General features: G+C 45.8%; 1 protein-coding gene across 2 annotated transcripts in view; it reads right to left on the reverse strand.

The window, feature by feature from the left end:
• Positions 1–25,718, reverse strand: part of PRKAR1B (protein kinase cAMP-dependent type I regulatory subunit beta) — a 221,518-nt gene that overhangs the window by 87,433 nt on the left and 108,367 nt on the right. For both annotated transcript variants that reach the window (XM_075318062.1, XM_075318061.1), the window contains exon 5: positions 7,954–8,015. In XM_075318062.1, the coding sequence (XP_075174177.1) occupies positions 7,954–8,015 (62 nt within the window). The remainder of the gene's footprint in view (positions 1–7,953; positions 8,016–25,718) is intronic.

Genomic DNA, 25,718 nt, shown 5'->3' on the forward strand with positions numbered 1-25,718 from the left:
GACGCGTCCTAAGTCATCCCCATCATCCACAATGGTCAGCATTGTGGTCCTGCGCAGGCGCACTTTGATCTGTTCTACTCAGGGCAGATCAAAGTACTGTAATGCGCATGCGCGGACGGTCTTTAACCTTTCTCGTGCCTGCACATTACAGTACTTTGCTCTGCCCTCACCAGGGCAGATCAAAGAGCGCCTGCGTAGGACCTCAATATCGGCCAGTGTGGATGACGTAGGATGCGTATACTGGATACTGGGCCGGGTAGAAAGAGGGCGGAGATTGCAGCAGAGAGGAGGCGCCGGACCGGAGAGCAGCGACACCCATCGTAGCAAAGAGCAGCAACACCCATTGGACTGGAGAGCAGCGACACCCATCGGATTGGTGCGTATTATAAAGTGTTTTTTCTTATACACAGTGGCCTGGGCTCTTATATACAGTATTCTAGAATGCTGTATATAAGAGCTCAGTGGTGGTGGCCACAATTTATAGTCGCTAAATCTGGTGACAGGTTCCCTTTAAATTCCCAAAGGGCCGTATCATGGCTTAATAGTTTCCCTATGCCAACTTGGCGCCCCCCCGCCACAAGGAAAACCCTTCGACCCCATATAGATTTCTGTGATGTTGAATACGGGCCAAGTACAGATTTTAGACCAAACCTTTGGAATTATTTGACCCGTATAACCCTGAAAAATATTGAAGGGAGGTCTGGAGTCAAAGCAAATGTGGAATCAGAAAGTGCAATGTGATGTAACCTTGTGACAAAACAGCGCAAATAGCAATGGAAACATTCAAGGTCTACGTGTTACAAGGAGACCATATTTGGCCCCGTCACCGGCAGAACACAATCCCCTGAGATCTGGACACATTGTTTTAGTTAAAGTCTGGTCCGTGCCAAACCCACAGAGCTGCGCTTTTTGTAGTTCATGTCAGAAATGGGCAATGTAAATGAATGTGGAGGAAACGTGATCATCTCAGGAGTCAATCATTTCGGAGACCCAGCTATAGAAGTTGAAAAGGCAAAAATGTAATGTGTTTAAGTTGTGGGTAGATAAATGGGGCAGTATATCACCTTTCCTGCATACTTTCCCATCTACGCTACTTCTGTCTGCATATCTGCTAACATTCCTTAACGGAAATTTGGGACAAAAGGTCCTTGCCACACACCAAGTTGTCCTCAAATTGCACGAAATGAGCGACATGGCCCCCCTGTGACTGATACTTATCACAGTGCTTCTACTGTAGACCAAAAATTAGGAATACCTTCTGATAACTGTGATGAGACCTATGGCACCAAGGAGACTGGGACATTGTGCAAAAAAAACCCTTGTGCCAGATGTCGGTGAAGCCAATGGTTTTGGTCATCCTTTCTAATTAGTTATGTCTTGGTCTCCATCTTTAATACTTTACATAAACACCACCATTCTGGACTTCTCCGTAACAATGCTCAGAAAACTAGATCCTAGTGTCATCCGGTGTTTGGTTCCACACTCGTGGGGTGCCACTACTGTGTCAGACTATGTTCACATTATAGAGTCTGAAAGGCAACCTGAGTTTTCCTAGTTGCTCTTCCTGAGCCGGCCGTCGGCTGATTCATTTCCAGCCCGGCAGCAATTAATTCTTGTGGATTTGTGTGCGGCTCCTAGTAGCAGGTTGCTAATTACCACCCATAGCTGTCTCTTTCCTATTTAAGGTATTGGAGCCTGTGTTTCTGAGCCGATAATAACTTCAGCTTCATAGCTCCAGCGATTCCGGTCTTTGTGGTGGTCCAGTTCTTGGTGATCTGTAGTTGCTATTTTGGGTGATGGAAGTTCCAATGTCATACATTTACTTGCTTCCCTTTTCTTTATTCCTCTCTACACGTATAGTCTCTCCTGTGTGTTGAGTGCAGTGTGTACAAGTTTTTGTTATCCCTTGTTCGTATGGTTTCTGTGGGGTTTTGTTACTGTATTCCCGGCCCGCCCCAAGGGTGGGGGAGAGGGGAGTAAGATCAGGGCTTGGACAGAAGTCAGGGTCACGCTGGGGGCTCAGTCCTCACTAACATCAAGCCTACCTCTGAGATAAGGGACAGCGCAGGGTCTCAAGTCTGAGGGCCAGCCAAGAAGCCCCTGTTCTGTCATTTCATACTCCGTGACACCTACGATGTGATCTTATAAAACATACAGTTCCTCCATCGCCGAACCTTTCTTTACAAATGAGAGATTGTCTGGATTATGCAGCTAACTACACATCCTACAAATAGGTACCAGGAGGAAATAGATTGTACTGCCATCAACATCATGGGAACACCAATATTTCTAAAAATTGGTTTGTGTTACCTCCTTTCATAATTGACCACCTTATTCAAGAAAGTACACATAGGATGAAAAAATTAATCCATTGAGGCTTCAACTACTCAGAGACAAGAGGACCTAGTAATTAGATTTGTTAAACCTAGATACCTGTTGTCAGGAGTGGAACCACCAAGGCACAGAATTTCTAACTATTTAACTGCCAGTCCCCATATAAGCCTATGGGATTATAGCAAGCGCTTTATACTTACCGATCTCCGTACGGCTGTAACTCTGCTTCCAGGCCACTCACTCTATTTCCGGGGCCACTCATTATCTTCATACATATGCACTGCTTCCCTCGCCCACCGGCAGTCCCCATTACTCTGATTGGTTGCAGTCAGATAGCGCCCCCACCCTTTCTGACAATGTGTCTGACTGCAACCAATCAAAGGCGCTGTGGGTGTCTAAATTGATGTATAAATAAATAAAAAGATTGGCATAGGGTCTCTTTGTATTATGATACCCAGCACAGACAAAGCAAACGGCTACAGGCTGCAGCCCCCAGCCATGCACTTATCTTGGCTGTGTATCAAAATAAAAAATATCATTTAAAAAATGACATGCGGTCCCCTCTAATTTTGATACCCAGTCATGATAAAGCCGACAGCGGGGAGCTGGTATTCTCAGGCTGGGGAGGCCCATGGTTATTAGGGGCCCCCCAGCCTAAAATTAGCAGCCTTCAGCCATCCAGGATTGTCGCATCCATTAGATGCGTCAATCCCGGAACTTTACCCAGCTAATCCCGATTACCCTGGTGCAGTGGCAATCGGGGTAATAAGGGGTTAAAAACAGCTCACAGCAGCCAATAAGCTCTAGATTAGTAATGGCAGGCATCTATGAGACCCCTCATAGAAATAAAACACAAGCATGATAAAAATCCTTTATTTGAAATAAAATACAAAAAAACCCTCTTTCACCCCTTTATTAACACCTAAAACACCCAGGTCTGAAGTAATCCACACGAGGTCCCATGACAATTCCAGCTGTGCTATATCTGAAGTGACAGATAGACAGAACATGACCGCCCACTGTGAGCTTCAGGAAAAAAATGAGCAGCAGCGATGAGCTGCTCAGGTTATTTGCAGTCACAGCTGGAGGTTCCCACGGTCCTTCCCCTATGATGGCAGGTAACCTGACCTCAGGTGAGGTCACTCAGTTCAATGCGGTCACCTAAGGTCGGGTTACCTGCGATCACAGGTGAAGGACTGGAGGAACCTCCAGCTATGACCGCAAATAATTTCAGTGATGTCACCGCTGCAGATCATTCTGCCTGAAGCTCACAGTGGCCGGTCATGTTATATGCCCACCGTTTATCACTTCAGATGTAGCAGAGCTGGAATTGTCGTGGGACCTTGTGTGGATTACGTCGGACCTGAGTGTTTTGGGGGTTAATAAAGGGCTGAAAGAGGGTGTAGGGGTTTTATATTTTATTTCAAATAAAGGATTTTTTCAGTGTTTGTGTTTATTTCTTTTCACTTACAGATTAGTAATGGGGGGGTTCATAGACACCTCCCATTACTAATCTAAGGATTAGTGGCAGCTTGGAGCTGTTATTAACCCCTTATTACCCAGATTGCCAATACACTAGGGCAAGCAGAATGAGCGAGGTAAAGTTACGGGATTGTCGCATCTAATGGAAGCGACAATCCTCGGTTGCTGCAGGCTATTTTCAGGCTGGTGGGGCCTCAATAACCATGGGCCTCCCCAGCCTGAGAATACCAGCTCCCAGCTGTCAGTTTTATCATGGCTGGGTATCAAATTGGGGGGGAAAGGGGGACACGCCATTTAAAAAAATAAATATTTAAATAGTTAAAAAAAAAGCCGCATGCAGTTCCCCTTATTTTGATACACAGCCAAGATTAGTGCAAAGCTGGGGGCTCCAGCCTGTAGCTGTATGATTTATCTGGGCTGAGTATTATAATATGGGGGGACCCTATGCCAATTTTTTTTTATTTAACTATTTATTTTTACATCAATCTAGACACCCACAGTGCCTCTGATTGGTTGCAGTCAGACACACTGTAAAACAGACTGGGGCGCTGTCTGACTGCAACCAATCAGAGACGGTGGAATATCGGTGGGCTGGGGAAGCAGTGAATATGTATGAAGGATAATGAGTGGTCCCGGAAGTAGAGTGAGCGGCCTAAGCAAAGTTACAGCTGGGCAGAGACCAGTAAGTATAAAGTGCTTGCTTTAGGCGGGCTTTGCACGTTGCGACATCGCAAGTCGATGCTGCGATGTCGCACGCGATAGTTCCCGCCCCCGTCGCAGGTATGATATCGTGTGATAGCTGGCGTAGCGAAAATTATCGCTACGCCAGCTTCACATGCACTCACCTGCCCTGCGACCGTCGCTCTGGCCGGCGACCCGCCTCCTTCCTAAGGGGGCGGGTCGTGCGGCGTCATAGCGATGTCACACGGCAGGCGGCCAATAGCGGCGGAGGGGCGGAGATGAGCAGGATGTAAACATCCCGCCCACCTCCGTCCTTCCGCATAGCCGGCGACGGCAGGTAAGGAGATGTTCCTTGCTCCTGCGGCTTTACACACAGCGATGTGTGCTGCCGCAGGAACGAGGAACAACATCGTACCTGTCGCTGCTCCGGCATTATGGAAATGTCGGCGAATGCAACGATGATACGATAACGACGTTTTTGCGCTCGTTCATCGTATCATCTAGCATTTGCACAGTACGATGTCGAAAGTGACGCCGGATGTGCGTCACTTTCGATTTGACCCCACCGACATCGCACGTGCGATGTCGCAACGTGCAAAGCCGCCCTTATTCTTATTTTCCTTAATTTTTCTTATTACCCAGGTGGCCGAACCTGGATCGCTACCCGGAGTTCCCTGAGAACTATGGGCCCGGGTGCTTTTCAACTGGCACGGATCTAGACTTTTACAGTCTGGCTCTGCCCATCACTCTTCAATACCTTTAGGGGGAGAAAAAAAATACAAGTTCATTTAACTTCATCTCCAGAAAAAAAGTGATTGACTGCAGCGATCGCATCAGGGACAGGATGTACAGAGTCAGTTTCTGTACATTCTGTTGTCTGACAACTGGTAGTCTTTGGTAGCAAAAAAAAAAAGGCTGATACCTGGTCACAATACTAATGCAGAAATGCCGCTGAGATAAAAGGCGAAGAAGCAACATACTGATGAGCAACCACTCACAGAACTGTGTAGTCCACCATGCCTGCTTACAGCCTATTAGTGACGCCCGTACTATTAGACCAGGCAGATGCCAGGCAATATATCAATGCACCAATCTATGCTCCAGCTCATTTGTTTTTTTGTACTCTGTACAAATGGGGTATGGTCCTTCCCTCTGAGCAAGGCACATCATCTTATAGCTTCGCAGGACAGGTGCTGTAGTTCGGGCCTTGTCTCTCACAAGGAGGTTTTTGCAGGCATCACTGAGTGTCATGGCGGCGTCAGGATCTGGGGAAACTTCAGGTTCCTGCACTCTGCCTGCTAACAGCGCAGGGAGACTCGGCGTCGACTCAGAGACCTGTGGATCATGGGCAGGATAGCAAGACTTATTTTCTGCTGGGCTGCTTGTTAGTCTCCTTTGTCACATGCTATGGGAGAGCCAGTCATATACACTCTCCTCCTATATATGCTGCCTACACTGTTCTTATGGTGCCAGCTATAGCTTGTCTATACCTGGCCTGTAGACGTAGATTTGTCCAGGCTTACTGGTGGTTGTGAAATTATTGTGGTGTGTGGTTGTTGTCTTTTTGTTGCTGCATTACTTTTCTTGCTTTCCCCTTTAGTTTCTTACGGTTTGTTCCTGTGAGTGTGCCATGTGAGTGAGTTTCTATTGTCCCTGTCTATCGCATCTGTGTTGCCATCACACTCCTGTCCCTGCCTTCCCTAGGAGGTGGTGGGGGAAGACAGATCAGCTTTACTCAGGAGTATAGTAAGGCATGGGCTTCCGGCGTCTCCACCATTAGGGGTAAAATGAAGGTGAGGGATAGTATAGGGTCCCCTAGAGTGAGGGACAATGTAGGAGCCCCCTGTTTCTTACTATTCTACAGTGGCATTGTCCTTCTCTGCTCTTATTCACATTGACTTTACAAGATAAGGTTTTAAAACAAAGTTTTTCCCTTATGAGCTGCAGCCACCATCAGTGAGCTCTTATATACAGCATTCCAAAATAATGTTGGAGGCCGTGGCAATCTTACGTTTTGGACTCCTTGGTAATGTTATGTTGTATTCATTCTTTATTGCACTGCAAACCATACCTTTGATAATGCTATATACCAATTGATATTTACTACTGGTAAAGGTTGCAGTTACTTATGAATGTATAAATAGAACAACATTTCATACCATCCAGTTTTATGGATTCCATTGATGACAGTATAACAAGTGCCCGGTGTCCACATTATTCCATCCGTCCCTCCTGGGCTGTACCATTAAATTGTTATGTGTTTTTATAATTTTTATAATTTATGTTGTTAATAAAGATGATTGATATATAATATGGCCTGCATATTCCTTTTTTGGTGGCTATTTGAAATCATGCAATAGAGGCCTCATATGGTTATTGTGGTTATTGGTGTAATTACGGTATTTTGATCAAAGTCCACCTGCGCAGGACTGCAAGGTGGGCCTGGGCTGGATAGAAGGAGGACGGAGATCACAGCAGAGAGGAGGCACTGGACTGGAGAGCAGAAACACCCATCAGACCGGACCGCCCCTTAAGGCTGCTTTACATGCAGCGACATCGCTAGCAATGTCGCTGGTGAAAGCACCCGCCCCCGTCGTTTGTGCGTCACGGGAAAATCACTGCCCGTGGCGCACAATATCGCTAGGGCCTGCCAAACGGAATTACCTGCCTAGCGACGTCGCTGTGGCCGGCAAACCGCCTCCTTTCTAAGGGGGCGAATTGTGCGGCGTCACACGGCAGCCGTCTAATTGAAGCGGAGGGGCGGAGACCAGCCGCATGAAAGTCACGCCCACCTCGTTGCCGGAGGACGCAGGTAAGGTGTTGCTCTTCGTTCCTGCGGTGTCACGCGTAGCGATGTGTGCTGCCTCAGGAACGACGAACAACCTGCGTCCTGCAACAGCAACGATATCTGGCATTAGAACGACGTGTCAACGATCAACGATAAGGTGAGTAATTTTGATCGTTAGCGGTCGTTCGTACGTTTCACACGCAACGACGTCGCTAACGAGGTCGGATGTGCGGCACGAATTCCGTGACCCCAACGACATCTCGTTGCGTGTAAAGCGACCTTTAGGTAAGTATTATAAAAAAAAAATTACGTTCTACACAGCGGCCTGGGCTCTTATATACAGTATTCTGGAATGCTGTATATAAGAGCTCACTGGTGGTGGCTTATAGTCGCCAAATCTAGTGACAGGTTCCCGTAAATACTAAAGTCGAACCATCCCGATGGGTTCACCTTGTTGTGGTGGGAAGACCTTTACGCTCTTTGATCAACCGGTGTTAACCAAGTGTGCTATATTATTTATATGTACTACTATTTACTTATTTAGTTATTTATTATATGCTCATTTTGTGTTTTTCTCTTGGGTTTTGTCTCTTTCTTATCATAGAAGGAAACTCCCTTTAATATTCTATACAGAGTGTATAAATGCAGTAAATTTATGACCTTCTTACCTTGTAGTATCACAGTCTCTCCAGCGATGTGATTGACGGGGAACATGGCATCAAATATATCACTGCAGGAGACATAAGGGGTGCAAGTCATTAGGAAGTGAGTTTCGGGCGTATTTGATATGACAGGCTGTCTATGATGCGGAGAGAACGTGCGGGACGACTCTTGTTTTCCCCCCTAATAAAGGATCTACATGCAGCGTACGTTGATTCCCGGACGGTTTTGCTGATGCACAGAACTGCGAGGCATCCCGACAACCTCAGCCATGTCACTCTACAATGTACGAATGCAACCGTATCCTGATGTGCTATGCTAATATCTATCATACTTTTCTCTGAACGTCAGGATGGAACCGGGCACAAGAGCGTGTTGGCACGTAACGCTGACAGGAGGAATTGTGTCAGGAGACTCCTAATAAATGAGCCATGAGCAATAAAATTTTGGCTGGGGCCATACATGCCGGTGTGCTACATAGCTGGAGGCCGTAAGGGCAATAGTTATATTGTTCTATGACCCACCAGAATGATCAAAAGTGGTGCAAAGGGCAATGTTCATTATCGGTCATGGTGGGCTTGAGAACTAATGAAGGACCCCCCCCCCACGCACATCACAGCACACATGGTACACCAGGAAAACAATGCAATGATCGGTTCTAGGGAGAGGGGATGGGGTCACCTCCTAACAGTCACCCGAGACTGAACCCTATACTCCCCAACGTCCCTAGATGGATCCTTCCCCCCCGTGTGCCATCATGTGCCTAGGCCCTCGTTGACCCTAAACGCACCCTGTGAAGGCCAGCGAGATGCTATTCTTGCTACCGCAATAAGCCAACAGGAGGTAGGTAAAACAAACAGGTGGGGAAAGAGACAACTAAGAGCTCTACAAGGTTTCTTCAACAGTAACAACACCACAGCTCTGCACAGACAAGCTCCTTCAACATGGACAGCATAGGTATGAGCTATAGCCTGCATAGGGAGGAGTGAGGAGCGGATATGTATAGAAGAAGGGAGTTGCTCAGCTGAGATTACAACTACCTGTTAGATCACTGCAGGATAGAAAGGAACCTTAACCTCTTCAGTACCGGATACAATTAAATATTCTCCAACTAAGGATAAGTGGCGAGCACCGAGATAACATCAGGCCGTGCCACGCTTGCGACAAATATGTCCAGGAACTTTTTCCTGCTCCATAACTTGCTATCCACTCTTATTCATCAGTATTCTTACAGCACTATAGGTGCTGGAACATCCTTTCCCTCACTTCCCAGCCTGGATTATTCCTGCTATCACTAGGAAAATGCACCATGAATGGCAGGTGTGCGAGGGGTTGTTCATTAGTATTTTGCACTTGTGCTGTCTCCGCCTTTTATCATGGGGGCCCTGTCTCCATCTTGCAGTACATTAGTATTGTGGCCTGGTGTTGGTAAGTTGGCTTTTTTTCTATGATGTTTTTTGGGGATTTGATGTCCTTTTCAGTTAATCCCTGTCTCGGATCGCTTGCCTGCCATGGCCTATATGTAGTGTGACAGACAGGAGAGCAGGAGCAGAGAGCCAAAGCCCCACTCGCCTCCTTTAATCCCTCTCGGCATCTCTGCTCCTAGTGATGGATTACACTATACAGCAGGCAGCGGACAGCAAGTTACACAGGAGGGAGCTGCAGAGACTGACACCTTGGGGTGTGTTTTTTAAGAGGGGAAGACAACATCATTTTTAAATAAAGTGACTGGCAAGATTGTGTATGAAATGAGATTTAGCTGTCACGCTAGGTTGGCGAAGGGAAAGGGAAGGGAAACCCTGTGTCTAGGGAGAAGGAAGATGGTGATCCCTGACCAAGCCTACTACTGGTCCCTGGGGTCCCTCACCACCCTAGATAGGTTAGCACCTATGCGCCGAATCGGACACCTGACCCTAGGTATCCCTAGTGCTGGCCCCAAATAGGGTACGGACGGAATGAGCTCTTCGTCAATCCCTCTAACCACCAAAGAAGACGAGGAGGACACACAGGGGGAAAAGCATGAACTACTTATCATTAGATGACTCAGGTAGAAGTTCAGCAGAGTTTATAGCAACAATACCACAGAGGAGTACAAGCCACCTGCTTGCAACCAAGGCTTGAAGGAATGGAAAATATCACCAGCACCAGTCCAAGGAAGGAAGGGGTATTTAAACACCAAGGGAATACTGATGATCAGCAGCTGGGTGGAAGTCGAGCTCCTGCTGGGTCCAAAAGGGAAGAGATGAATCCAGCAGGAAAGCTACCTATACCAATGAATACTGATGGAAAGTGTGTACAGACATGCCTTATTGACAAGGGAGTGCCATTACCTATTTGTCAAGAGGAATAACAAAGGAACATCATGGCATAGTTCTAACTAATGATGCTCTTGAATGCTAATTTTTACAGAGAATACAGGTATTTACTAAAAAGATGTGTCAGGAATTCTATAGGAACCTCTTTTCCATCATCTGTAACTGTCACGCTCGGTACGGTGGAGATCAAAGCGAAAGGGAACGGAAACCCTGTGTCTAGGGAGAGGGAAGATGGTGACCCCTGACCAAGCCTACTGCTGGTCCCTGGGATCCATCACCATCCTAGATAGGTTCCGCACCTATGCGCCGAACCGGATACCTGACCCTAGGTATCCCTAGTGCTGGACCCTAAATAGGGAACGGATGTGATGCGCTCTTCATCAATCCCTCTAAACACCAAAGAAGACGAGGAGGACACACAGGGGGAAAAGCATGAACTACTTATCATTAGATGACTCAGGTAGAAGTTCAGCAGAGTTTATAGCAACAATACCACGGAGGAGTACAAAGCAACTGCTTGCAACTAAGGATTGAAAGAACTGAAAATATCACCAGCACCAGTCCAAAGGAAGAAAGGGAGTATTTAAACACCAAGGGAATACTGATGATCAGCAGCTGGGTGGAAGGCGAGCTCCTGCTGGGTCCAAAAGGTGAGAGATGAATCCAGCAGGAAAGCTACCTATACCAATGAATACTGACAGCAGGAACAATGGAAAGTCAGGGACCATTCTGTGCAGCCAAACACTGTGACCTTCTATGGCCAGAAACCACATGACTGTCTGTCACTTGTGACACACCCGTGACACTAGCTATCTGAAAGTAAAGTGACCATTTAAGGCTCATTAAGGCCCTAAAATCTAAATTTAATGTATAGATCAAATGTGCACTACTAAGCTTTATTAACATTTATCTAAGACCATAGACCCTGTATTTCAGAGTCCTTCATTATATGCAAATTTCTATTACGTTTCCAGCTGGAAATTCAATTCTAAACTTCCACTAAACTCCAATATCACATATTTCCCAACCTCTTATATATACTATAAGTAGAAATACGTCTTAATGAGCGCACCCTCCAGAGCTCCTGTGTTTCGGCTGTGTTTGGACTTGTTAGGTAGACAGGACCTAGGGCTGAGAAAAGGCATTATCCCTTCATTCAGCTTCTGTTCTCACATCGCAGTGACACATCAGCAGCATCTTGAAGACTCCCGACAGCTCACCAGCAGTCACATCTGACACATTCTTCACAGATCTGACATCATTCCAGAGTGACGACGATGAAAAGTGCTGCACTCCTTACAGTGCACCTGTCACTTACCCAATGGAAAAAGCCGTTATGTGCCCAGAACTATATGCACGAGACCCGGGGCTATAGATATATTACTGATACTGCTGTTTTCTCAGTGTTAATGGAGCTATAGTACGTATACATGACTACCGGTGGCTCTGGGAGTGATGGTCACACTGGTCACATAGCCCTATAGATGTGAATGGAGCGGCGACACCCGTGACCTACATTATTGTTGAAAGGTCCCCTGTTATCATCACCGGTGGAATACCTAGCAATCATACCTTTATCACCTATCCTGTGGATAAAAATAGGCAAGCAATATTTGAGATCGACGCAATGATAGGATGAAGCGTGGTCCCTGTAATAAATGGATAGCTCAAGTCAACCAGAATTGGAACGGCCCTGTCTTGGGTGTATCACGTGTGACAGACAGTCATGTAGTTTCTGGCCATAGAAGGTCACAGCATCTGGCTGCGCACAATACTCCTTGACTTTTCATCAGTATTCGTTGGTATAGGTAGCTTTCCTGCTGGATTCATCTCTCCCCCTTTTGGACCCAACTCTCCTTCCACCCAGCTGCTGATCATCAGTATTCTCTTGGTGTTTAAATACCCCTTTCTTTGGACTGGTGCTGGTGATATTTTTCAGTTCCTTTAAGTGTTGGTTGCAAGCAGGTGGCTTGTACTCCTCTGTGGTATTGTTGCTGAACTTCTGCCTAAAGGCTCTGTCACACAGAGAGATAAATGTGCGGCAGATCTGTGGTTGCAGTGTAATTGTGGACAATCAGTGCCAGGTTTGTGTCTGTGTACAAATGGAACAATATGTCCATGATTTCACTGCAACCACAGATCTGCCAAAGATTTATCTGTGTGACTGGGCCTTTAGAGTCATGTGGTTTCTGGCCATAGACAGTCACAGCACTTGGCTGCGCAGAATGCTCCCTGACTTTCTATTGTTCCTGCAGTCGGTATTCATTGGTATAGGTAGCTTTCCTGCTGGATTTTCAGCTCTCCCCATTTCGACCCAGCAAGAGCTTGCCTTCCAACCACCTGCTCATCACAGCATTCTCTTGGTGCATAAATATTCCTTCCCTCCTTGAACTGATGCTGGTGATAGTTTCAGTTTTTTTCAAGCTTTGGTTGCAAAGCAGGTGGCTTGTACTCTTCTGTGGTATTGTTGCTGAAAACTTTGCTGAACTTCTACCTGAGTCATGTAATGATAAGTAGTTCATGCATTTCCCCGAGTGTCCCCCATGTGCCTTCTATAGTTGTTTAGTGGGGTTGAGAAAGAGCTCATCCCACCTGTTCCCTATTTAGGGCATAGCACTAGGGATATCTAGGGTCAGGTATCCGTCTCGGTGCATAGGTGCAGAACCTATCTAGGGTGGTGAGGGACCCCAGGGACCAGCAGTAGGTTTGGTCACCATCTTTCCTTTCCCTAGACACATGATTTCCCTTCCCTTTTGCCGTGCGCTTGGTACTCCCCCGTACCTAGCGTGACAGGCCCTTTATTGTGGGTCACTAATGGGGCATCCATCTGCACAACTTCCAAGTGTCGTAATAGTGCACTTAATAGTCGATTTAGGAAAAAATCTTCAGTACATACTGTTATATAGGCTGATAATCGGCAAAGAAGCAGATCAACGTCCCAAGTAAACATGATGCCAATCAGCCAATGAAAGAGCAAAAATGCTGATTGGATTGTTCACCACGGCCATTAAATCAACATTGTTAGCAGCATATCACCCTGTGAAATTCCCTGCCACCAATATCCATCCTGTACGGGGGAAGAATGATCACATTAAAGATTATTCTGTCCCATATACAGTGTGTCCACCCATATCCTGTCCACCGCCATTAACATGAGAACGGCAGCAGCTATAGGCATAGAAGTGGTGTCTAGGTATAGTAAAGTAGCCATGCGCTACGCAATGAAACCACCTATAGCGCCACCTGGTGGAAAAATTTTTTATCTCGAAAACGGAATGAGATAGAGAAAAAAAGTGAATTAAAAAATTGTAGGGCATCATCAATTCAATACGAATAGACACCTTGCATACAGAAATGCTATGATATGAAACCCATGACCCCCCGCAAACATTGAATGCTGGTCACACATATGGCGCTCATTTAACTTTGATGCTCAAAGTGTCCCCCGTCAGCAGCAATGCACATCTGGACTCTGGACAGCATACTGTATCTTGCTGCACGTTGTGCAATATGGTAGGTGACACGTTTGCACAAGCATCTGTGATACGTCGTCGTAGGTCCTGCAATGTTGGTGGAGGGGTCGCATACACCTGCTGTTTAATGTGACCTCACAGAAAGAAGTCCAATGGGGTCAGGTCAGGTGAGCGTGGAGGCCACTCCACACAGCCACCATACCCAATGACTTGTAGGAAGGTCTCCATGAGGTATCGCTTCACGTCCGCAGCCTTGTGAGTTTTACACGTTCTTATCATAGCATTTCTGTATGCAAGGTGCCGATTCGTATTGAATTGATGATGCCCTACAACTTTGTAATTCACTTTTTTCTCTATCTCGTTCCATTTTCGAGATAAAAATGCTAACTCCGTTGTTTTCCACCAGGTGGCGCTATAGGTGGTTTCATTGTGTAGCGCATGGCTACTTTACTATACCTAGACACCACTTCTATGCCTATAGCTGCCGCCGTTCTCAAGCTAATGGCGGTGGACAGGATATGGGTGGACACACTGTAGAAACAGGTGAGTGATCAGGGCCATAGATGAGCACCGATCGACTTCTATATAATCAACCCGCGAAAAGGGGCCTTAAATAAGAGCTAAAACTGCAGCGGCACAAAACTCTATGGGAGGAACACATCATGTAACTAAAATAGCAGGTGTAAAGGGGTGAAGGGAAAACCCTAAGATTAAACAAGATATGCAAGATCACTCTTCCCAAATATTTGCCCCGGATCAAGGTTGTACTGTAATCTATGGCACTTGATCATGCCAATCAAGCCTTAGCCAAAAACGCCATGCTATAAATACATACAAACACAATATCCTTACGAGAGTCTTCCCCGGAGTCCAGTATTATAAATCAGGCAGAGTGTGTTTCATTGACTTGTGGTTGAGAATAGACTAATATATAGAAGTCTCAACCCTCACGGGATATGCCATAACTGTCTGACGTAACCAGCACCCGCTAACCCAAGGCCAGTGGAGACTCCTGTGCCTAGGGTCCAATTTGTGTCAACCACCGTACATGTTCAGACGATGTCCTCCCATTATATGTATGGTGCAGGCTGAGGAGCTGTGCCCATTTCATAGAGTGTGGGTGCCAGCTGTGTTATACATCTGGCACCTCAGACTAAGGGGTACTTTGCACGCTGCGACATTGCTAGCCGATGATAGCGATGCCGAGCGCGATAGTACCCGCCCCGTCGCACATGCGATATCTTGTGATAGTGGCCGTAGCGAACATTATCGCTACGGCAGCTTCACACGCACTTACCTGCCCTGCGACGTCGCTCTGGCCGGCGACCCGCCTCCTTCCTAAGGGGGCGGGTCGTGCGGCGTCACAGCGACGTCACACGGCAGGCGGCCAATAGAAGTGAAGGGGCGGAGATGAGTGGGACGTAAATATCCCGCCCACCTCCTTCCTTCCGCATAGCGGGTGGAGGCAGATAAGGAGATGTCCGTCGCTCCTGCGGCTTCACAAACAGCGATGTATGCTGCTGCAGGAACGACGAACATTGTATGTCCTATTGGTGCGACATTATGAAAATGACCGACGCTACACAGATCACCAATTTTCAACGCTTTTGCGATCGTTTATCGGCGCATCTAGGCTCTACACGTTGCGACGTCGTTACCGGCGCCGGATGTGCGTCACTTTCGCTTTGACCCCGACGATATCGCAGTAGCGATGTCGCAGCGTGTAAAGTACCCCTTACTCCCGCGATTGGATATAGCATCATTTAAAGAGTTTGTCCACTATTCGAACAACTTTTTCTAAATCCCAATGTTTCCCCACAGTAAAATAGCAACACCTCTGGAGCCTGCATTGTTCTAGCAGTGTCAGCGCTGGCTCTCCTGGGGATCATGTAACATTGTTATGTCACGCAATCCCTGGGCCAATTAGCTTAGCTTCGCTGTTTTTCTACAGACATTACTGACATCCGAAGGAAGGGAAAGAGCAGTCACCGCTGTCTGATTTGTCCATATGAGAGCACAGTGACGCCAACACAGATTGGCTGCAGACATCGAGTGCTATAACAATGTTATAGAGCCAGCTAGAAAGGCGTCGGCACCAAAGTGTTACTATTGTACTGGGGGGATATATAGGGATAGATAAGGAGTAGAGGACAACCAGTTTAAAAGAGTGAAAATGGGGGGTCTCCTTTCCAACGACCATCGGCTTGTCACAATGTGACTGTAGATTAACAAGGGACAGGGGTTCTTAAGCTGTGCCTGATGCTAGGGGCCCCTATGCTATCACTAACCTCAGGGTTACTCCTGATGGTGGAGATGCCTAAAGGCCCTGTCACACACACAGATAAATCTGCGGCAGATCTGTGGTTGCAGTGAAATTGTGGACAATCAGTGCCAGGTTTGTGGCTGTGTAAAAATGGAACAATATGTCCATGATTTCACTGCAACCACAGATCTGCCAAAGATTTATCTCTGTGTGTGATGGGGCCTTTAGTCTCATCCCTGGCTATGCTCTTGACCATAACTAAAATGATTCCCCCCTCCCACTGGGGAAGGAAGGGACAGGAATGAGATAGAAACAGATAAAGACAGACAAAGGAAAAACAAAACTCTGATACACCCCACACACACAGGAATAAACTATGAGAGACTCTGGAGAAAAGCAAGAGCAGGAGGGCAGCAACAAAAGGCAATAACGGTTAACTCCACAACCGCACTCAGCAACAAATACCACAATCATCAGATAGTTTGATCATAACACCTCCCCAGATCAGCTAAGATAAACTATAGCTGGCATAGAAGAAAGGATCTAGCCAGCATATTTAGGAGGAGAGCAGATGTAATTGGCTTCCCCACAGCATGTGATCAAAGCAGAATAACAAGCAGACTAGCAGAGATTAACTCTTGCTAACCTGCCTATGAACCACTAGGTGGAAGTTAAAAAGTCCATTTTATGGGACTTATTTTGAAGATTATACAGCCATTCTAGCATAGATTTTTAAAGTAAGTACACCAGTCTTGGCAGGTCTAAGAGATCTATTTCATGTATGCAGTTTGTATTGTAATAGATCAGATTTAACCTGATCATAACACCGTTAATGTGCCAGGATCTGGTCGTATTGAAGGATCCTCTGATACTGTGATGTCGCGTCCTGATAACTTATACAACCTAAATATAACTCTTCTGCATGAGAAATGCTGATACTTTTGCTATGAACGCTTCTGTCTGGACTACTGCAGGGACACGTCTCCCAATGCTTTACATGTCATACATATATCTGTAAGGCACACGCCTCAAGTGACTGCTGGATTTCGTGGAATAAGACATTTGGACGCTTTGTAACGTAACAGTGTAAAGTGCATGTTCAGGGTACGGTGACCAATGGGCACCCGAGACCGCGACTGGCACCAAATTCAACCATGTATATTTAGACGTAGAAGTAATTGTAAATCTATGTATCAATCAGATGTGGAGCTCGAGGGCAAAGAAGAATATTCATTTATGTTCAGCAAAGCAAGCTCGTACAGGCACAAAGCTTCCTTGACGGAGAAATCTCAGGTCAATGACCGGTAAGGAAGTCAATCCACAGGACAAAGAAATAACCAAAAGCCAAAACACTAACCAAAACATGCCATGTCATTTATCTAAGGGGTAATATTTCTCTTTGTGGAGAGTGATGTGCCAGTGTAAGGAGGCTTATAAGCCATACAATGCTCCTCTGGGAAATTAAGAGGTAATTTGCACATCTCATAGTATTCACTCCATGTGCCTTTACACCTTGGTGTCATGAACATTTTTTTTCTTTCTTTTCCTTCGATAGATAGATAGATAGATAGAGGGATAGATAGATAGAGGGATAGATAGAGGGATAGATAGATAGATAGATAGATAGATAGAGGGATAGATAGATAGATAGATAGATAAGATGAATGGCCTGGATAGATTGATATTAGATTGATCAACAGACAGATAGATAGATCGATAGGTAGATAGTGTAAGCAGGCTGATAAGCCATACAATGCTCCTCTGGGAAATTAAGAAGTAATTTGCACACCTCATAGTATTCACTCCACGTGCCTTAACCCCCATGGTGCCGTGGACTTTTTTTTTGCTTTTTTTTCCTTCTATAGATAGATGGATAGATAGATATATGATAGATAAAATTAATGGGCTGGATATATAGATAGATAGATAGATAGATAGATAGATAGAGGGATAGATATAGATAGATAGATAGATAGAGGGATAGATAGATAGATAGATAGACAGATAGATAAGATGAATGGAGTGGATAGATTGATATTAGATCAATTGATCGATAGATAGTGTGAGGAGGCTTATAAGCCATACAATGCTCCTTTAGGAAATTAAGAAGTAATTTGCACATCTCATAGTATTCACTCCCTGTCCCTTAAATCCCTTGGTGCCATGGACATTTTTTTTTGGCTTTTTTTCCTTCGATAGCTATATAGATAGATAGAGGGATAGATAGATAGATGGATAGATAGATAGATAGATAGAGGGATAGATAGATAGATAGATAGATAGATAGATAGATAGATAGATAGATAGATAGAGGAATAGATAGATAGATAGAGGGATAGATAGATAGATAGATAGATAGATAGATAGATAGATAGATAGATAGATAGATAGATAGATAGATAGATAGAGGGATAGATAGAGGGATAGATAGATGGATAGATAGATAGATAGATAGATAGAGGGATAGATAGATAGATAGATAGATAGATAGATAGATAGAGGGATAGATAGATAGATAGATAGATAGATAGATAGATAGAGGGATAGATAGATAGATAGATAGATAGAGGGATAGATAGATAGATAGATAGATAGATAGAGGGATAGATAGATAGATAGAGGGATAGATAGATAGATAGATAGATAGATAGATAGAGGGATAGATAGATAGATAGATAGATAGAGGGATAGATAGATAGATAGAGGGATAGATAGAGGGATAGATAGATAGATAGATAGAGGGATAGATAGATAGATAGATAGATAGATAGATAGATAGATAGATAGATAGATACATAGATAGATAGATAGATAGATAGAGGGATAGATAGATAGATAGATAGAGGGATAGATAGATAGATAGATAGATAGAGGGATAGATAGATAGATAGATAGATAGATAGATATATAGATAGATAGATAGATAGATAGATAGATAGATAGATAGAGGGATAGATAGATAGATAGAGGGATAGATAGATAGATAGATAGATAGATAGATAGATAGATAGATAGATAGAGGGATAGATAGATAGATAGATAGATAGATAGATAGAGGGATAGATCACATATAGACATATGATGAAGCATAGCACCATCTTGCCAATTCTTCTATAGTTTTATGGAGAACATCTGATAACATAAAGGTTGTGGCGGGAAAGCTTCATCAGGTAGGAAGTGTGTATTCCTCTCTCCCGCTGACAGACAGGGCTGCTGGCAATTTACTATTTTTCTATGACTTCTGCTTTCTGGGCAGCGATCTGTTCTTCAGACGTCACATTTCGTGTCTCGCTCGGCAGCCAGGAGCTTCTCAGAGCTAACCGGGTCAAAATTCCTTTCAGAATCAGAGGTCACAGACTCGAAGACCCCTGGGTTCAAATTGGGTAAAAATATGTTATAAGAAAATGTTCTTCCTCCCAGAGCAAGATGTTCCAGATATTTCATGTTGAAGCCTGCTCACGTTGATGCATGAGATGATAAAATGGCAGCTCTGAAATATGCCGCTCTAGGGAGTCTATACACTTGCAATACCCTTCCTGGCTCTCGGCCATTAGACCTGAGCCTAATCCTCTCAGATGTGATCAGGTTTCCTCTTATTCTTGATCTGCTTCAGACAATGTAGAAAAAAAATCACTTTAACTTGATCCATAAACATAACTTCCACATGTTCATAAGAGAAGCCGGAGCCTTTGTGAACAAATGACACCCAATACCAGCGCCTGACAATGCCAGTATTAAGGGGACAGGGTTTTAATATGTTTTTTTTACTGACATTTAAAGGTGCCCTACACTTCTCTGAGGAGTCACCTGATGTTGGCGCATTATAGCTCAGTTATGTGTGTGAGCCCCTTCGCGAGCTTGTAAAGCGCAAAGCACACAGTGCCAAATTTATTTCCTATTGCCATGCCCTTAATTAAAGGACACTCTTATTCTACACAGTTTCAAAATTGTAAGAAAGGTCTTAAAGGGGTTGTCCGGCCTGCAGTCACTGTGACTTCAGACTTGTGAGACCACGCAATGCGCACACGCCACACTGTCAGGATTCCCCGATGCCGATGTATTGAACAAAGCCGGGCACATTCAGTTGGTACGTGATTGCATGTATGCAAACTGAATACTTGCAGTCACACGTCTGCTTCCGGCACCAGAGAATCCTCACAGTGTGCAGTGTGCACATTGTGAGGATTCATAAGTCTGAAGTCAAATGTAGTGACTGCAATCGTGTAGCCTATGGCTACACATATTAAAGGGAACCTGCCACCAGATTTGGTGAGTATAAGCTGCGGCCACCACCAGTGGGCTCTTATATACAGCATTCCAGAATACTGTATATAAGAGCCTAGGCCACTGTGTAGAACGTAAAAATAACTTGATAATACTCATCTAACGGTCGGTGCGGTGCAGACTGGTTGGATGGGTGTCTCCGTTCTCCGGGTGTGGCGCCTCCTCTTTCGGCCATCTTTGTCCTGCTTCTTCTGAAGCCTGGGTGCATGATGCGTCCTACGTCATGCACACATGTTGGCATTGAGGTCACGCTCATTCACACTACAATACTTTGATGTGCCCTGCTCAGGGCAAATCAAAGTACGCCTGCGCAGGAACTCAATGCTGGCTAGTGTGCATGACGAGGTGGCCGCAGCTTATAGGCCCCAAATCTGGTGACAGGTTCCCTTTAATATGTAGAGTCTCAGATGACAATGAGAGACTCTAGTCCTGATCCTGTCGCTAGCATCCTACTAGTGCATTGGTAATCTGACCTGGTGTTGGTAATGCTGTATATTTTTCTGTGAGATTTTTTATGAAATGGAGTATGGCTACAATAAAAAACCGAAGGCAAAACACATAACTTGCTCTCAAAAATGTCAGATATAATTGTCACGGGAGGGTCGGGGTAACTAAATCAGGCACCTCTAAGCTGGCCCTCAGACTAGGGACCCTACACTGTCCCTTATCCGAGAGGTAAGCTTAATGGTAGCCAAGCCTGGACCACTAGCGTGACCCTAACTCCTGTTCGAACTTTGATCTATCACCCCCTCTCCCCCACCTCAGGAGAGGGCCAGGAATGGAGAAGCAAACCCCACAAATACCACAGACAGGGGAAACAACCAAAAGACATACACACTGTAATCAGACAAAGGGGAGATACAGTAAGAACCCAGGAAGAAATAAAACACAGGGAAGAAATAAACTAACAGAGATATATCTACACCACACAGGAAAGCACACGACAGATCACCAGGGTCTGGATCACTACAATAAGGGCCAATATCGCAGGAGCAATGCTGAGCTATATTCGGCGAGGAGCTACCGGATCCAGTACCTTTATAAAGAGTGAAGGCGGCTGTGAATGATCATTTGCAACTTGAGCTCCTAGCAATAGTTCACAAGCCAACAGAAATTAACTCCTGCTGGACTGGAGAGCAGTGAAGCTAAAACAGCCGACACCGGAGTAAGGCTGAACTACTAAGAGACCTCAGGCTGCTTGTCAGACTCTGTGGTGTGTGAACATAGTCAGACGCCGCCATGACACCCAGCGAGTGCAAAGCTGAACACCACATGACAATAATATAGATATATTGGTAGGTAGGTAGACAAATAGAGTAATAGTTCTTAACCTTTTTGGGAAGACCACTGTCATGATTCTGATTAGCGGTGCTCTGCTCTCCTGCAGAGCCTATACTGGGCCCCATATTTTCCTCCAGTGAACTCGTTGTTCCCGGTCTAGTCCTGTGTGGTATGGGAGGGGTCTGTTTGAAGCCTCGTTCCGGGTGATTGCTTTGCTTAATCTGGGAGCTATTTCCCCCGGAACGCCGCCAGTGATATTTTCTGTTTAGCAGTGTACGTCTCTGGTTCCTGTAAGTGACTGATCCGATCTTGTCCTGCTACCTAGTTCCTCGTACCCTGTCCCGTTCTCCCCTACTCTGACTTTACTCCCTGTCTCCCTGACCCCAGCTCCGCTCTCTCTCCCGTGTACCCGACGTGTCTTCTTGGCTGCTGACGTCGGCTCGTATCCCAACCCCGGCTCTGCTCTCTTCCTCGGACTTGACATGGTAACAGACCCTCGGCTCGCAAATTGACTTCGGCTTCTCTCTCTGCCTCTATTACTGACTTGATCTCCCGGCTACTGACCCCTGGCTTGTTCGACAACCGCGCAGATCTCCTCCACCAGTGTATCTAGCGACTCCTAGTGGTTTAGCATCTCATTACACCCGGGTGTTTGACATCACACTGCTATTCGATGCCATTTTGGATGGTTGTCCCAAAGAGGTTTCATTGGAGATGGATGGAGAAATAGATAATAGAAGGATAAATATACTGTAAGATGATAGAAAAACTATATTTCCATGGTCAGAACTATAACGACAGAAGAACACTTTCCATTCATAACTTCCCACAATACGACCCACACACAACACCAGCACGCAGGTATAATGTGCGCAGCGCCTGCGGGCAGAGCTCCTCTTTTCCTCTGTGGAGAAACTGAAATGGAAGAGGGATTACAGAAATCTATGTAATCATTACGCAGATCATTAACTTGACATATTGGAACTGTTTTTTGAGGACACCACCTTCCTGCGCGTTACCTTAAGGCGCGTTGAGACTTTTCATCTGAAAGAAAATCGCCAAAATTCATTTTAATAAGTTCAGTGAAAGTAAATGTAAGAGCTGTAACCTCGGGGCATGATATGTGCTTTAGTAAAAAAAAAAACCGCAATACAAAAGGGAAATATCATTACCGGGACAGAATTCCAGCTGAAATGACTGGAATATCTGCAGCTATGCCGTACCGAGGAAAAGTGTAATATAAAAAGCATTGGCTTTTAGGAAATGTGATTTGTGAGGTATCTCTTTGTGTCGCTCATGTTACCCAGTGGGTATATAAAGTGACGCACAAGTTTAACACTAGAAGTCCCAGAGAGGGGTCATTTAACATTTCTACCTTTGGAATGGGGGGAGCTCGAAATTTCTGGGACTTCTAGTGTTAAAGAGGAATCTAATCTCTACTATCTTCAAGGTCGTAAGTATAGGGGGTGCAGATGTAGTAGTGTTGCGGAGGGACCCAAAGTCCCATCTAAGAAAGCACAAGAAGCAGGCACGATGCATGGTAACTAGTGGGCAGAAATCCTACACTGTGGCGGTCCATGAGCATTACTGTACACCTCTGATAAGACATATGTCCCCATATATTCTACCACGTAACCTCTGATCTTCTCCAACCTTATATGTTCCTTACCCAATCGCCTCTAAGGCGGGCTTTGCACACTACGACATCGTAGGTGCGATGTCGGTGGGGTCAAATCGAAAGTGACGCACATCCGGCGTCGCAGTCAATATTGTAGTGTGCAACTCCTTTTTGATACGATTAACAAGCGCAAAAGCGTCGTTATCGTATCATCGGTGTAGGGTCCGACATTTCCATAATGCCGGTGCAGCGACAGGTACGATGTTGTTCCTCGTTCCTGCGGCAGCACACATCGCTGTGTGAGAAGACGCAGGAGCGAGGAACATCTCCTACCTGCCTCCACCGGCAATGCGGAAGGAAGGAGGTGGGCGGGATGTTACGTCCCGCTCATCTCCGCCCCTCCGCTGCTATTGGCCGCCTGCCGTGTGACGTCGCATGACCCGCCCCCTTAGGAAGGAGGCGGATCGCCGGCCAGAGCGACATCGCAGGGCAGGTAAGTGCATGTATAGCTGGCGTAGTGATAATGTTCGCTACGTCAGCAATCACAAGATATCGCACGTATGACGGGGGCGGGGACTATCGCGCTCGACATCGCAGCATCGGCTTGCGATGTCGCAGCGTGCAAAGTACCCCTTAGACTTCTCTGGAGTATCCCCACAACCTGTCTCCTCAATACATCTGTGACCTGCACGTAACCTCCGATCCTCACAAGATCTCCTTCTCTACTCCCCTCTCATCTCCTCTTCCCATCCCATCGCATCCAAGATTTCTCCCGTGCCTCCCCCATACTCTGGAATGCTCTGCCACAACATATCAGACTCTTGCCTACCTTGACAAGCTTCAAAAGGAACCTGGAGACCCACCTCTTCCGACAAGCCTACAACCTGCCGTAACCCTCAGTCTGATATAACGCCGCAGTATCAGCTCTACCCTAACCTACTGTATCCTCACCTATCCCTTGTAGACTGTGAGCCCTCGTGGGCAGGGACCTCTATCCTCCTGTACCTGTCTGTGCCTTGTATTGTTTATGAATATTGTACTTGTCCCTATTATGTATACCCCTTTCACATGTAAAGAGCCATGGAATTGATGGCGCTACAGTAATAAATAATAATAATAATCCTCTTCAATTTTGTGCCCTAACTCGTCCGATAATCCACCATATTCAGATCTTTCAGATGGAACCCGATAACGTATTTCTTCAAGAAGCCACCTCACCACCATCAAAGTTGATACAACCCACCGACCTACTGTCTCCTTCCCCATCATCCTGTAGACTGTAAGCCCAAAAGAACGGAGCCCTCTCTGCTCTTTACCAGCCTGTCAAGGTTAGCTTTGTTTACTGTAATTTATATCCATATTTTGTATGTAGTCCCTTCTCATGTACAACATCATGGAATCGTTAGTGCCATATCGTAGCTCTCATTTTCTATCTTAGGGTAAACTTGTCAATTTTCCCAAAATATCTAGGAGGATCTCATAAAAGGGGAAGACCTCCTGAAAGAGTTGGCAAAATTCCTGGTGACACGCCAAGGCCACCCAGCGTGGAGTGAGGTGTGTCGATTAGCAATGAGTGAGCATGCTCAACACTGCTCGTTACTAGATCGAGCCTCAGGGTGCTCGGCTACTTGCGGAGCTTGGCCGAGTATCGCGGGTGCTCTGATATTTAGCCCATGAAACAACGACCACCATGCACAGACTAGCTTCACTGCATGATGTGTGCAGCCACCTGTCATGCTAGGTATGGGGAAGGACCAAGCAAGCGGCGAAAGGTAGGGGAAGAGGAAGATGGTGACGCCAGACCAAACAAACTCTGGGCCCTGGGTTCCCTCATCACCCTAGCTAGGTTCTGCATCTATGCACCAAGCCGGATACCTGACCCTAGGTATCCCTAGTGCTGGACCCTAAATAGGGAATGGCTGGGATGAGCTCTTCGTCAACCCCACTAAACGCTAAAGGAAGACACAAGGAGGACACATGGGAGCATGAACTACTTATCCACAGATGACACAGGCAGGAGTTCAGCAAGCTTCATCAACGATACTACACATGAGAGCAAGCCACCTATGCGCCATGCCGGATACCTGACTCTAGGTTTCCCTAGTGCTGGACCCTAAATAGGGAATGGATGGGATGAGCTCTTCGTCAACCCCACTAAACACTATAGACGACACAAGGAGGATACACAGGGGAAAAAATCATGAACTACTTATCCCCATATGACACAGGCAGGAGTCAGCAAGCTTCATCAACGACACTAGAGATGAGAGCAAGCCACCTGCTTGCAACCAAAGCTAAAATGAACTGAATAATATCACCAGGGAAGAAGAGAATATTTAATCACTAAGGGAATACTGATGATCAGCAGTTTGATGGAAGGCGAGCTCCCGCTGGGTCCAAAAGGGGAAAAGATGAAAATCCAGCAGGAAAGTTACCTATTACAATGAATACTGACAGCAGGAAGAATAAAAAGACAGGGAGCATTGTGAGCAGCCAAATGCTGTGACCTTCTATGGCCATAAACCACATGACTGTATGT

The sequence above is a fragment of the Anomaloglossus baeobatrachus genome, chromosome 7 (genome assembly GCF_048569485.1).
Source record: "Anomaloglossus baeobatrachus isolate aAnoBae1 chromosome 7, aAnoBae1.hap1, whole genome shotgun sequence".
Lineage (NCBI taxonomy): Eukaryota > Metazoa > Chordata > Amphibia > Anura > Aromobatidae > Anomaloglossus > Anomaloglossus baeobatrachus.